Source organism: Limanda limanda, chromosome 14 (genome assembly GCF_963576545.1).
Source record: "Limanda limanda chromosome 14, fLimLim1.1, whole genome shotgun sequence".
Classification (NCBI taxonomy): domain Eukaryota; kingdom Metazoa; phylum Chordata; class Actinopteri; order Pleuronectiformes; family Pleuronectidae; genus Limanda; species Limanda limanda.
The window spans coordinates 16,540,040-16,553,926 of NC_083649.1; the positions used below are offsets into that span (position 1 = coordinate 16,540,040).

The 13,887-nt window shown below is 40.0% G+C and overlaps 1 protein-coding gene across 1 annotated transcript; it reads left to right on the plus strand.

Annotated features, from left to right (window-relative positions):
* Nucleotides 1–668: 668 nt before the first annotated feature.
* On the plus strand, nucleotides 669–10,507 carry LOC133019129 (carotenoid-cleaving dioxygenase, mitochondrial-like). The gene is made up of 12 exons (XM_061085500.1): nucleotides 669–775; nucleotides 3,469–3,673; nucleotides 3,769–3,980; nucleotides 4,817–4,932; nucleotides 5,080–5,182; nucleotides 5,678–5,806; nucleotides 5,905–6,065; nucleotides 6,153–6,320; nucleotides 6,695–6,832; nucleotides 7,978–8,160; nucleotides 8,699–8,809; nucleotides 9,518–10,507. The coding sequence occupies exons 1-12, from the start codon at nucleotides 757–759 to the stop codon at nucleotides 9,632–9,634; spliced, it is 1,662 nt and encodes a 553-aa protein (XP_060941483.1). The 5' UTR covers nucleotides 669–756; the 3' UTR covers nucleotides 9,635–10,507.
* The last annotated feature ends 3,380 nt before the right edge of the window (nucleotides 10,508–13,887 follow it).

Below are 13,887 nucleotides of genomic sequence, written 5' to 3' on the forward strand. Positions count from 1 at the left end.
GGAGGGACAAGGAGCATTTAGGTGTAGACATCCTCAGTGTTTACAGCCCTGTGGGAGGGACATGTTCCTCCACTGCTGAAGTCAATGGAAACATGACTAAGCACGCACAAAAAAATAACAAGAAACAAAGAAACAAAGAAAGAATAATAATGATAATTGTAGGAGGGTGGGGCCTGTCATGGGAATTCTGAACGAGACACGAATCTCTTACAGTATTGTCCCACTTTAATGCTCAGAGCTTGGTACACAAGGAAATTAACATGATTTTATTTTTATCAAAATGTTACCTTTCCCTTACAGGCCTGTCTTCGTTCCACAGATACTCCCTTCTCTCTCCAATCAGTAGGCAAGGTTAAGTTATAGATCCTCTACAGCACTCTACATCGCAAACAAAAACATATGAACAAATACAACCACAAATAAATGAAAGAAAGAAGGAAAGAAACCATAATAATAATAAAATAATAATAATAATAATAAAATAATAATAATAATAATAATGTGTGCATTACTCTACTGCCCCATCTATTATGATAATAATATTTGCTTTCTTATAATTTTAGTAATAATACAGCAGTGGCAACTTTTCTGCATCTGTCAGTCTGCCCCCTCTCTGTCCCTCTCCCTCTCTCCCTTTGTGTTACATAAGCTGGTTGTGTAATAACTCAGCTGCATGAGCACCTCCAGTGGCGCAGCAGTCGATGGTCCAGCAGATGCAGAGACCAGTGGCTGTTTTCTTCCCTGTTCACCGCGGCCATGTCTCCTGTGAGCTCAGGTGAGAGATTTATTCTGACACTGACTCGAACTGCGCATCAGCACCATTTTATTATCCACCTGCTGATGACACACACGCACACGCACGCACATAAAACACACTCACAAACACACACACACACACAGACATACACACAGATGAGAGAGGGAGACTGCAGCCAAGCTAAATCCGATATAACCCGTGCGCACTTGAATAGCTCAACACACTGAGGACTGGAGGTTCGTTTTTCACGTTGCTGGCTTTTATTATGAATACGTGAGTGTGCAGTGCGGCTTGATGTACGTGACCGTGAGGATGGAAGAACAAACTGTTCTTTCAGCTTCTGGCTTCTGCCTGGTGTGATCGCAGCTCACAGATCTGTTGAACGCAGAAAACAACGTTATTACATTGTTGTTAACGCAGGTCGGTTCATCGCAGGCTGCAGTCACATGATATCAGCGCTGGTAAGGTACACGGTCAACGTCATTTCTATTGTAGAGCTAAGCACGTGCTACTGCGCATGTCCTAAGTGCTTTTGGAGGGTGTGACCATATCCATACATCCATCCGCTTGCTTAGAATGAACGACACACGTGTGTAAGCACCAGCACGTCACTGCATACAAGAATAGGGGAAAATTGGATGACTGGAAATTTTGACACCTCCAAATAATGATTTCAAGCTCAAAAATTCCCTATGCATTTCTCAGTGTTAGATTATGTGTGACCTATCAGACGGGTACAGATCCCTGATCCGCCCTCTTCACTTTACTCAGAATCTTTGCATGATGTGTTGTGAGTCCTGGTGACAGTTTACCCGTGAGCTGACCATCTGTGCATGTGTAAACAATCTGTGTGCACTCACCCCTGTGAGCAAATAAAAAGCTTGCGTGGCCCAGTTGGCACTGCTTAGTTGTAAGGAAGGACCCAGGTCCATTCAGGCTTCAGGTTTCCTCAGAATCCTTCACATGTAGTTTTTCAATAAAAGGATTCTCTAAAATATCCACATCATTACTGTACATATGTTCCTTTTTATGTTTACACTCAAAGATTATATAAAAGTCACACCCTGGTTATATAATTGAACACGGGGCAAATCCAATAAGGGCTTCCGTTGCCTGGTAACAGTGGAGCTGACTGTTGACAATAATTTAAGTCAGGTGTCTTCATAAACGCTGGAATCTGTCCTACGAGGAGTCCAAGTCAATAAAACTCTGCAGTGACGCCAGAGCAGAATGACCAAGCCGCCTGTGTTTATTCACACTGAGGAGCTAAACTGACTTTTGCCCAAATATAGTGTTGAAACAAGCCGCATGACATTTCCTCTATAAAACAAAACTTCCCCATTTAATTACCATATAAATTAAGAGTTAGGTTGAGTTTCAAATTGTTTGTCCGGTTCAGATAAGATTGGCTTGTTACAACAGAATTGTAATACCTAGATATGTCAGGGTGAGCAGAATGGCAGGCGTGAACCCAAAAGCATGACAGTGAAGCAGTGTTGGAAAAAGCTAAGTTTATTAACGTAGCAGGGGTCAGAAGCCAGGCAGTCAGTCAGGTTACAAACAAATCCGACAAGGAGCAGGCAAAAGGGAATCCAGGGACGAGAAGGCAGGTCAAGTAGCCTGACGTTGTCATACTCATAATTCTAGTCAGAATATGAGTCTGAGACCGTTCCATTGGGCTGTGATTATGAGGTGTGTTTCAACCAAACCAGGAAAAAAAATGCCTCTTCGCTCAATTGGATAGACCTACAACCAATCAGAGCAACGTAGTATGTGACGTATGAATCCTTTTGGAAGGATGGCAAAAACATCTTTTCGATCAACAAATGCCTTGATCGCGTTTCTCTGTTCCTCTTTCAAAATGAATACGCTGTCGATGTCTTCTAAAACAGACTCAATGGCAGCATCTACACATCTCAGCTCTCCAGCGGCAGGCATGTTTGTGGAAAACAAAGTCAACCCAAGCGCTTTTTGATGATGTAGTTGATTACGTAAATGTTGATCATCTGTCCATCATCGTATAAAGCCCGCCCTGACAATTTGATTGGTCCGAACAGCTTCTGTTCGGAGATAATTTCTCCCCAACGCAGCGACTCCAGACCGAACTTCCCGACCGAAAATGTTGTGGGCGGGGCTAAGTTCATCTAGCACCCAGGCTACAGGTCAAGGTGAAGATCAGGCAAAGCAGGGATACGTTGGAAGGCCAGGTAGAAACACACTAAATGATCCGGCAGGGATCACAGGAAACAGGCAGGTAGATATACTGGGGGACTAATGATTTGATGGATGGCAGCAGGTGCGTCTGTGGGTGGGGCCGGTAATGGGATCTGTGACACGAGGAAGTGCAGAGCAGAGGGGAGTGGCTGAGTTCTGAAATGACAAATGGATTAGTATATGCAAAACTATGATAAGACAAATAAAAATGTTAATAGGAGGTTACATTAGTGACAAAATAGATGTAAAGAAAATATAAAGGATGAATCTTTTGGCTAAAAGCAATGCGCTGAGAGCAGTTTAATTGTGAGCTTTATTTTTAGGTTGTTGTTGACAGTGGATCTTATCAGAAAAAGAAACATAACTGTAGTGTTTTCCAAAGTTCACCCAAACTCTGCCAATAGAATCGCCCAGTTTGAATTGAATGCACCATAATGAAAGACGGCCATTTCCCCGCAATTTTGGTAAGATACCGTGTATGTGTTTATTTTCTACAGATAACGACAAGCCTGTTGAGAATGGCAAGGACAAGGAATCCATCAACAGGCTACTGAAGGGACTGGAGACAATTTCTCCTTTGGTCCAGTCTGTGCAGGAGACCCCTGAGCCCATCTCTACCACAGTACAAGGCAGCATTCCCCCCTGGATCAATGGCAAATTCCTCCGCAACGGGCCGGGGAAGTTTGAATTTGGAAACACACAGTGAGTTGGAAACACCTCCATGAACTGCTGCACAACACAATTGAAACTAAATACATGTGATGCGATTGAACCTGGACTTGTGTGCTCCACCACAGCTACAACCACTGGTTCGACGGGATGGCAATGCTACACCAGTTCAAGATCGACAAAGGCCAGGTGACGTACATGAGTCGGTTCCTGAACAGCGATGCCTACAAGAAGAACAGTGAGAGGGACCGCATCGTGATGTCAGAATTCGGAACACTCGCCATGCCCGACCCCTGTAAAAACTTCTTTCAACGCTTCCTGTCTCGCTTTGAGATGATTGGTGAGTAAATGGAATAAGAAGGGACTGGAAAAAAATAGTGTTCAGGGGTGTTATCTTTCAAAGTGGAGGGGTTGTGGGAATTAGATGTGGTTGGTTAGTTGACTCCCTGTAAGCTGCCTCGTTCTATTTATGTCTTGCTCCGAGGTATAAATGAAATAACAATAGCAATTACAGGAAAAGTTCAGTAAAGACAAATTAATGACAGGCGTTCATTGACCTTTGACCTGGTTTAAATAAAACAGAGGAAAATATTAATTAATAACAGCGATTGATTAATGTCCCTTAAAACAACAGAAAATCTAAAAAAAACGTGTTAAATAAAACAAAATAAAAATAGATGTTGCTCAGTAGTCCCCTTAAATTCAAACTAGCTGCACCATGTTGCATAACCTCATAGATATCAGTTTCCTTAGTTTCATCAAGATCCATAATTTACTCGAATCCAAACTTGGCAACAGTCGTGAGAGCAGTTTGGTCATTTGAGAAAGATAGCCACAACAGCCAGGATACATTTCTAGATCAGGTGGGAGAAAAGACGACACTCTACAAGCTCTTTTCTTTAAAAAAAAAAAAAGGTGTTGGGGCCAGAGAGGGGATCCTCCAAGAATTCAGTTGACTCTCTGGTTTCATAATCACATGTCCCACTGTGGGGAATCGGAGAGGGGGGAGAGGCATTCTCAAAATATTTTACGACATGCAACTACACTTGTGCAACTACAAGCTGCAAATACAAAACAGTGGGCTTTAGAAAACTAATTATTTTGAAAGGAAAATGCTGTCATTCATTTTAAAGCCCCCCCTCCAGCAATCCAGTAACATGTTTTCCTTTGTTGCAGAGCCGACGGATAATGCGAGTGTGAGCTTTGTGAAGTACAAAGGTGACTACTATGTCAGCACAGAGACAAACTTCATGCACAAAGTGAACCCAGAGAATCTAGAAACGCTGGAAAAGGTACTAACATGAGCATCATGCAGTAATATATTAATAATAATCTAAGTTTTATGAATAACATGCAGCATAAATACACATATATGCATAAGAGAGTCCAGTTATTAACACACACACTGATTCTTCATCCTCACTGCTTTCGTTTCATAGGTGGACTGGAGCAAGTTTATTGCTGTTAATGGAGCCACTGCCCACCCCCACTATGACCCTGACGGTACCAGCTACAATATGGGCAACTCGTATGGAAGCAAAGGTTAGTCCCATTGCCCACAAAATTTAAATGTACACCTTCATTATTTGTTTCTCACTCACTGATCATCAAATAATAAAATTGCATACCTTCCCGCAGGTTAATGTCCAATCTCTCTATGTCAAAGCAGTGTTTCCCATTAATTTGGCTAGGCAGTTTCATAATGAACCACTTCTTATAATAACATAGGATATGTGTAGTGCTATTTGCAGTGCTCTCAGCCATAAGGTTTATTGTCTTAGCAGTTAAATATCCCTCTTACTTTCATATGCAGATGTGGGTGAACCTGCAGGTGGAATGTATTGAAGTTCTCTCTCACAAAAAATAAATTGTTTTTCACTCAGAATTTGCTGCACGAGAAAGCAACATCCGTAGACAAATGTGCTCGCTCGCCACTTCAACCAAATTTTGTAATAATCCTTCTGAATACAGACAACATAACCTCCTTGACGGATGAAATATTGTGTGTTAAAGATGCCTAAAGATAAAGTTTTTCAGGAGCCCGTTACAACATCATCAAAGTGCCGTCTGAGAAGGCCGATGCCAAAGACACGCTGCAAGGCGCCAAAGTGCTCTGCTCTATCATGCCTTCAGACAAGTCCCATCCCTCCTACTATCACAGCTTTGGTAAGTCAGGGCTCCTTGATATCACTCAGCATTAGTGAAGTTTCTATCTTTCACCTGTTGTCCTAAGCCACAAAGCACAATGATCCTCTTGCTTCAAGCCATGTCAGAGAACTGGGTGGTGTTCATCGAGCAGCCAATCAAGATGGACCTGCTGAAGATCGTGACATGTAAGATGAGGGGGAAGGCTCTGAGCGAAGGCATCTACTGGGATCCCAATCTGGAAACTGTCTTCCATGTTATTGACAAGCACACAGGCAAGGTGAGTTAACCTGGATGGTTAGAGGTGAGGAAGTGAGGAAGCTTGCTTTAGGTTCTGGGTGGTCTGACCATGTGTTCTGTGCCGCAGGTCAGCTCAATGAAGTACCACGCCAAAGCCCTCGCCACCTTCCACCAGATCAACGCCTTCGAGGAGGATGGACTCTTGATGCTTGACCTGTGCTGCGCAGACGACAGCCAAGCCATCAACAACTACCTCATCCAGAACCTACGCAAGTCAGGAGATGCACTCGATGAGGTCAGAATTGAATTACTTGTTAACACAGAAACACTCTGGGTCGTTATTTAACTGAATTTAACTAATCCAGACAACACCTGACCTTTGACTACACATGACACATGGCCCTTTTTGTTAACTTTAGCATATTCCCAAGTAAATCCATCCTCACATCCTCTTACACAGCCATCATCTTGAGGTGTGTACCTGCTTAACCATCCTTTTATTTTCTGCTAAATAATTGTGAAATACATTTAGGAGGATAAGTGTTTATATTGAATATTCTATTTTTTCGTCGTACTGTTGCTTCTTATCCTGCATTTTTTCAGTCTCTTTGCACCAGAGACACCAAAATATTTCATGTTTGTTTTGTTCCTGTGGTGTGTCCCTCCCAGGTGTACAACACCTTGTCCAAGAATTACCCTAGGCGTTTTGTTTTGCCCCTGAATGTGACGAGTGAAACACCAATGGGCCAGAACCTAAACACACGGGCCTCCAGTAGCGCAACGTGTGTCAAAGTCAGCACAGATAAGGTAAGCTGGAGAATGAATCGTACATTAGAAACTCTGCTGTATCATTTCAATCGAACAAGTCAATCTATATTAATCAAATAGTGGTGGAAGAACCCTTAACTGTTTAATAGAAGCAACAATACCATAAGGTAAAACAAATGCCCTGTGGCTGGTGTATTATTTAATATTATATTACTGACGTACCATTTCAAATCCTTGAAGTGCGTTTGTGTTTTTTAATTGGTCATGATGACTTAAGTTATTCATGTACAATTGGTTGTATTTTCCGTTTCATCACAATGTAATGAAGTAAAAAGTGCAGTAATTCAAACTCAAAGTGCTTTAATAGATCTGAGTACTTTGGGAATTGAACTGGGTTACTTTCCACAAATGCAAACAGATCACCCCACATGCTAAATTGAATAATTACAAAAATTGGATTCAACACATAAGGACAATCTCCAGTTTGAGATTGTGTAAATAATATGTGTAGCATTAGTGATGCATTTACAATCTTAAACAAATCTAAGACGGAAATGTTTTGAGAATGTTTGCATGGTTGCTTTTAAATGAATGAAAACATTTTTCCTTTCAAAACAATTAGCTTTCATAAGCACACAGCTTGTAGTTGCACAAGTCTAGTAATGTGTTGTAAACTATTTTGAGAATGCCTCTCCCCCCTATCTGATTCCCCACTGTGTAACCTGAGAATAAACAGAATTCTTGGAGGATCCCCGCTCAGGCCTCAAAACATTTTTTTTTTAAAGAAAGGAGCTTAGAAAGTGTCGTGACTATTGCCAAGTTTGGAATCGAGTAAATAATGGATCTTGATGAAACAAATCAGGCATATTTAGGAAATGGCCTCATATTATTGTGTTTAAGTTGTCAAAGGTAAAGCTTACAGTGAAAAAATAATGTAGAAATTTGTACATAGAAACTGCACTGGTTGGCGGAGGTATACAACAATACATCATTCTACTCTTAGAAGATCCCCCACTCAAGACAGTGCTCAACAATTTAAAGATCCTGGAAAAGACATTTTTCAGCTCCCAGCTTCATTGAGAAAATTCTTCCATTTTAAATGAGCATCACAAACTGAAGCAAATGTTCAGTGAACGGATGTCAGGGTGGCAGAAACATCATAACATTAGACACTTTGTTGACAGGTCTTCTGCCAGCATGAGGATCTCCATGGTGATGACCTTGATGACTACGGAGGCCTGGAGTTCCCTCAGATCAACTATGGCAGATGTAACACACGACCATACCGATATTTCTACGGCTGTGGCTTCAGACACCTGGTGGGAGACTCTCTCCTCAAGATGGACCTGAACGACAAGACGTTTAAGGTGTGTGTGTGTGAGTGTGTGTGTGTGTGTGTGTGTGTGTGTGTGTGTGTGTGAGTGTGTGTGTGTGTGTGTGTGTGTGTGTAGAGAGACAAAATATCATTGCTTATGTCATGGCTAAGTTTAGTGGTATTATGTGAATTGTGGTTAGGTTAGGATTAGGCATGAATTGTTAAAGGTTATAGATATGGTTTTGGTTAGGCTGTCCACAATGAATGGAGGTAAATGCAAAGTGCTGCACAAACCTCTTTCCAGTTTACAGAGCTGGTTTGGGATTAAATGGAATAAGGTTAAAACAAAGCAAAACAAACCAATTTGTTTGGCTGCAAAAATGTTGATTACATGTAGGATTTACAATTCGACAAATTCCTTTTTTATCTTGACTATTTACTTATTTTATTCTTTAATCACTGACGTATGTATATTTTAGTAACATTCAGATGTTCTAATACTTTTGACTTATAGTGCAGATATAATTATCTATTATTCCCTATGGTAAAAGGTAGAATGCTGAAACACCTTTGAATTTGATGTATCACAGGTCTGGTACCAGAAGGGTCTCTACCCCTCAGAGCCGGTGTTTGTGCCGTCACCTGAAGCCGTGGAGGAGGATGATGGGGTCATCCTCTCCGTGGTTCTCACCCCCTCACAAGTAAGACTTTAAAACAAGTCTCAAGTAAATACTGGAGTTGATGAGAGAGAGCTCATGTGACACGGAAATTTAAAAATATTTTTTAATGGTTTGAGAGAGAGAAAATGACATACGTTATTACAAAATTACAATTTACAAATATTTTTCTTCATGAAATCTTTGTTGGATGCTGGAGCAGGAACAAAAGGATTGTTTTACCTCATGTAAAAACTAACCTACAATGTTTGCAAATTATTCCACACAGGATTTTTGCAGATTTACTCAATTAGCTTGTATATAAGCTGCCTTCCCTTCGGCTGTCGCTGTTAAAATTAAAGCTAAAATTGAACTGTATAGTGACCAGTGGGAGAACTGATGGAAGACTTTCAGAGGAAACAATGCTGATTTAAAGTACCGTAGTATACCAAACAAAATGTCCTAAATGGATGTTATTATTTATGTATTTATGTAAATTGTCATGCTTCTTGTATTTCCCTTGGCACCTGTAAGAAACACTTGATCTCTGAAACAAATCAAATATCTCTGAAACACATCATATATCTTGGAAACACATAAAATATCTCTGAAACAGGGTACCTGGTCTGTTAGTTTGAGCTGTTAGTGTGCACAGAGGAATATTCTGCTGGAGTGACACTCTGACTGACATCATTCACGTTAGATGCTCTGTGTGGTTTCTGATTCTGATCTCCACCAAACTTTTCTCTACAGGATAAAGGGACGTTCCTCCTGGTTTTGGATGCCAAGACATTTGAGGAGTTGGGAAGAGCCAATGTGCCTGTGAACATCCCTTATGGCTTCCATGGAACCTTTAATGCATCTGCATAGATCGAACTGTGTTACTCTTCCGATACAAAGAATACTAAATGCAGTATCATACACAAGTTACTACTTTAATGTAGGCATCAATCTATATTGAGCTTGAGGATGGTCCGACTTTTATATCACACAAGTGTCTAATGGACATTTATTTGTCCTCTTTTTCGTATCAAACTATATTTTCTTTAAAGGCTGATTTACTTTTATATCTAATATTTACCTTTGTGAATTTTCCGGTGCGGTTACACAGTTGTGCATTAAAACAAAGAATCTCTGCCAAGGTGTTTGCTCACAAATATGATCACATGTAAAAACAGCTGGTACAACAGGATTTTATAATTAAGGTGTTTTGAATGTAATCAACTTTTTCAGAGAAAGTTAAAATCATCATATAATGGATTGTGTTACTTTGGTAGATTGGGAGTTTTCCCTCAAAAAATGTCCCCCTGTTATTTTTTACACTAAAGTTTGTAATTTGTTTGATTTAACAAAATTTTTTGGACATGTGAAAAAACTGCAAACAAATTAGACATTTACTAAAGATGCTAAAATAAATATCAATAGTCCAACATTAAACCACAGGTGAGATCCACAGGTAATTGTCAGGGTCAGTCTTCTCCCTCCAAATCCAGATCTTTGTATTTTTTAATAGACTTGCTCTAATATGTCAAATGTTTTATTTATTTTTTTAAACCCATAATGACCACTACTAAATATTCTGTATTTTCTATTGCTTTTTCTATTTTTTTATTTCTTCCTTTTATACAAATGAAGTTGTCTTATCATCTCCTTTCCATCCATTTCCCTTTTTAGTAGAGATTCTTTTATACAACTTTGCTTCCCACATAATTTCAAGAAATCATTAAATGTATCTGCAAGCAAGGCTTTGTTGTTTCTCTTTTTTTACCAGAATTCTCAGAGCATCTGTCCTTCCCACTTTCTCTTTTCATCATAGGATTTTAAATCTTCCATGTATTTTTTTTCATTATTGTTTTCGTTGTCCTTCAGTAGTTCATTTTTCAGTTTCACATAATTCTTGTAAGTTATTTTGTGTGTTTTTTCTTTTCTTTACTTATAATTCTGTGTATAATGAAGATGATACATTTTCCTTTTCTTTCATGACAGTTTCTCTCACAAACTACAATTTCCCACAATTTTTCACAACATTTTACAAACACAGCAGACATTCATTATGAACAGTGTCACACGAGCTCTGCAGCAGATAAAACGGTAAATCAGTCGAGTATTATTGACTTTTAAAACCCGGTAACCACTATGTGCAGTGTGATGCACACATTTAAAAGTGCACAGGTACTTACTTATTCAATACATTTGTTCACATTCATTTACATCAAATTCTGGGATTTATTTGAGTCTACTCAGACCAGCACTGCACACAACATGCTAAATGACTGTGAATGCAGGTTTTTTAGTAAGAACTCCACACATTGTCCACTAGAAGGCAGCACATGATACCATTTGCTCTCAGTCCCTCCAGTTATGGAGCGATTCTGCATTCAGGACCTGAACTCACTACCTGACCAGGAGAAAGAAATAAAGATACAGCAAGAAAAGTGTTGCACGTTGTGTTGTTTTGTGAAACTTGGGGACAGTATGATCTTGGTTTAGAGAGAGACAACGATACAAGATGACTGTGTTGCACTCAGTCGTTTGATTGTGACCCTCATGAACAGCAGCTCTCTGCTTTCAGCTGAAAGATTCTATGAATCTTAACGGATCCACTTTCAGGCTCAACAAAGGAGAGAGGCAGGAGTAACGTTTCTGAGGAAGGCGGGCTAAACATGGGCACAGCGGCTATGAGAGGGATCAAACTTGTGACCCTATGACAATGGGACAGTATGTAACCGCCAGCCCACCCTGCCTCGTCAAAAACTTACGGCAAACACTGCAGAGGCCTGGCATTGAACCCCAGACGGGTTATTTCCAAGTCTGTGACCCTAACAACCGCCTTTATAGGACACTTGAGACAAAGTGCCTCCACTGGGAAAAAACTGAAAGGACAAGAAGAAAAAAGAACAAGTAAAGGAACACCTTGGTTCAGAGAGAAAACAAAACATAAAAAGACTTGGAATAGATCAAAATCGAGACAGTGGATTAAAGCAGAGGACTAACTGCAGCTTGCCATTTCACTTATTGGGCTGCGTGTGTGGCCGCAGAACAGATGCACACTTCCATAGAGGAGTGAACAAAAGGGAAAAGAAGAAAAAAAAACCTCTCTGTGTGTTCTTGACAGACGGTTAAAGCAACAGGAACCGAACTCTTAAAATGAAACCTCTAAATCGAAACGTCCTTCTCCCCAGACAGTTGTGAAGTTTTAAGGATGCTCTTACACACAATTTGCATTGATGATGGATATTATGTGGTGGAGCTGCAGATGGTACATTATATTAGAACAATTCTTAAAAAATCCCAAAGAAAATTTCCAGAAGAATGTGTCACTGTGCACTTTTGACTACACGTCACTGCGTTCTGCTTACAGGGAAGCTGAAGTGATCACCTCCATCAAGGGGGTTCCGTTTTCACCCATTCATTTGTTTGTTGGTTTGTAAACATGGTTACGCAAAAAACTACTCAACATATTTCCATGGAACTTGGTAGAAAGATGTTTATTAAACGAGGGCATTTTCAATATTTTCAATGATTTCCCAGAGAATAATTCACAAACAATTATAAGTGTGTGATATTTACTGCAGATCTAAACAAAAATCTGGATCCAGTGAATATAAATGTAAATGTATGTGTTAATAGCAAAGGTATGCAGCTCTAGTTTGACATTGTTCCACTTCAGGTCTTCATAGAGCATAGAAGTTCTGACAGATATTTTTGGATTTATATATAGATTTCAGTTTTATTTTCAGCAAATATTACATAACCCCCCTTTTTTTGGTATCCTTTGTGTTTTGCTTGCCTGACCGTTGGTTGGATTCTGTTGTTCTGTGCTACAGAGAGCATGCAGGCTCTGTAAAGAAGCTTTGTTACATCTATTGAAGCAGTCAGACGTGTCCCGGGTCAGGATTCGTGATTTTTCTGGCAGGTTGATAGTTTGTGATGAGCTGTGGAATAAGAAGCACATCGTTTATTTTTAGTTTGTTTGGTGTTGGTGATATGAATAGCTCTGCTGCCCTCTGTGTAAATCCAGGAGACGTTTGAAGTTAGATAACAGGGAGAACATCTGCCCTGTCACAGGCAGCAGTACACTGTTAAAACATATACTGTATCATGTTATTGTGAAACTGAATAATACTTTTGTTATCGGGCTAAGCCTGTTTACAGAAGTTATTGCAGGAGGGATAACAGCAGGTATGATTACAGTTCGTCATTGAGCTTTAGATCTTAACCTGAAATAACTAACTCGGCCACCTGGGGGCACAACACTGACCTACCTTCAAAATTTTAAAGTTGATTTAGGTAAAGTGTTCTCAAACAAAGTGGCTTCCCTTTCCATGGTGCAGGAGAGAAGCAACATTATTTACACTTTGTGTGCACCAGACAAATGTCAGTCAAGAAACCTTCACTCTCAGTTTACTCTGGTTTGGTCCCAGTTTGGTGCGAGTGGACAGAGTTCAGAGAGTTTGGAGCTGAACATGAAATCAAAACAAACAGCCGGAAGACTCTGGAACGCTCTGCAGAGCCGAGGGCCCCTGCAGGGTTAGTGACCAGCAACATCTGTCACATTACACAGAGTCAATAGATGCAATTAAAATGTTAATTCAAATATTGAATAGGTCAGCCTTAACTATTAGACTCATGGGTGTTAGCCAGTGCAGCAGGTCACAATTACCACGAGCACAGAGTCTATATCAAACCATAAAACAAAGACATGAAAGAAGATTTTGAATATGTTTTACAGTGAATATAATCTTTGCCAGGATTCAGAAATCATCAGAATACCATCCATTGAATTAAATGTATTATCTTAAAAAAAACACGAAGTTTGAAACAAATTTAAAAATGACAGCACAAAGAAAATCTGACAGACAACAGCTGTGATGTGTGTCAAGTGAAACAAAGGTTCATTAACTTCTCAAGTAAAGACATTTACAGGTGAAAAGAAACAAACAGAAACAAACGGGGGGAATGAGTGAATCAGTGTGAACACGCCCACACAGTCCTGAGAGTGAAAACACCTGGAGTCCATGATTTTCTGTCTAAACATAACTGGAGATAATGATCCTAAATCTGTACCATTTGACCCTGGAGACTGCAGCAAGTCCACAGATTGTTCTTCTCAGTCAGCTGAG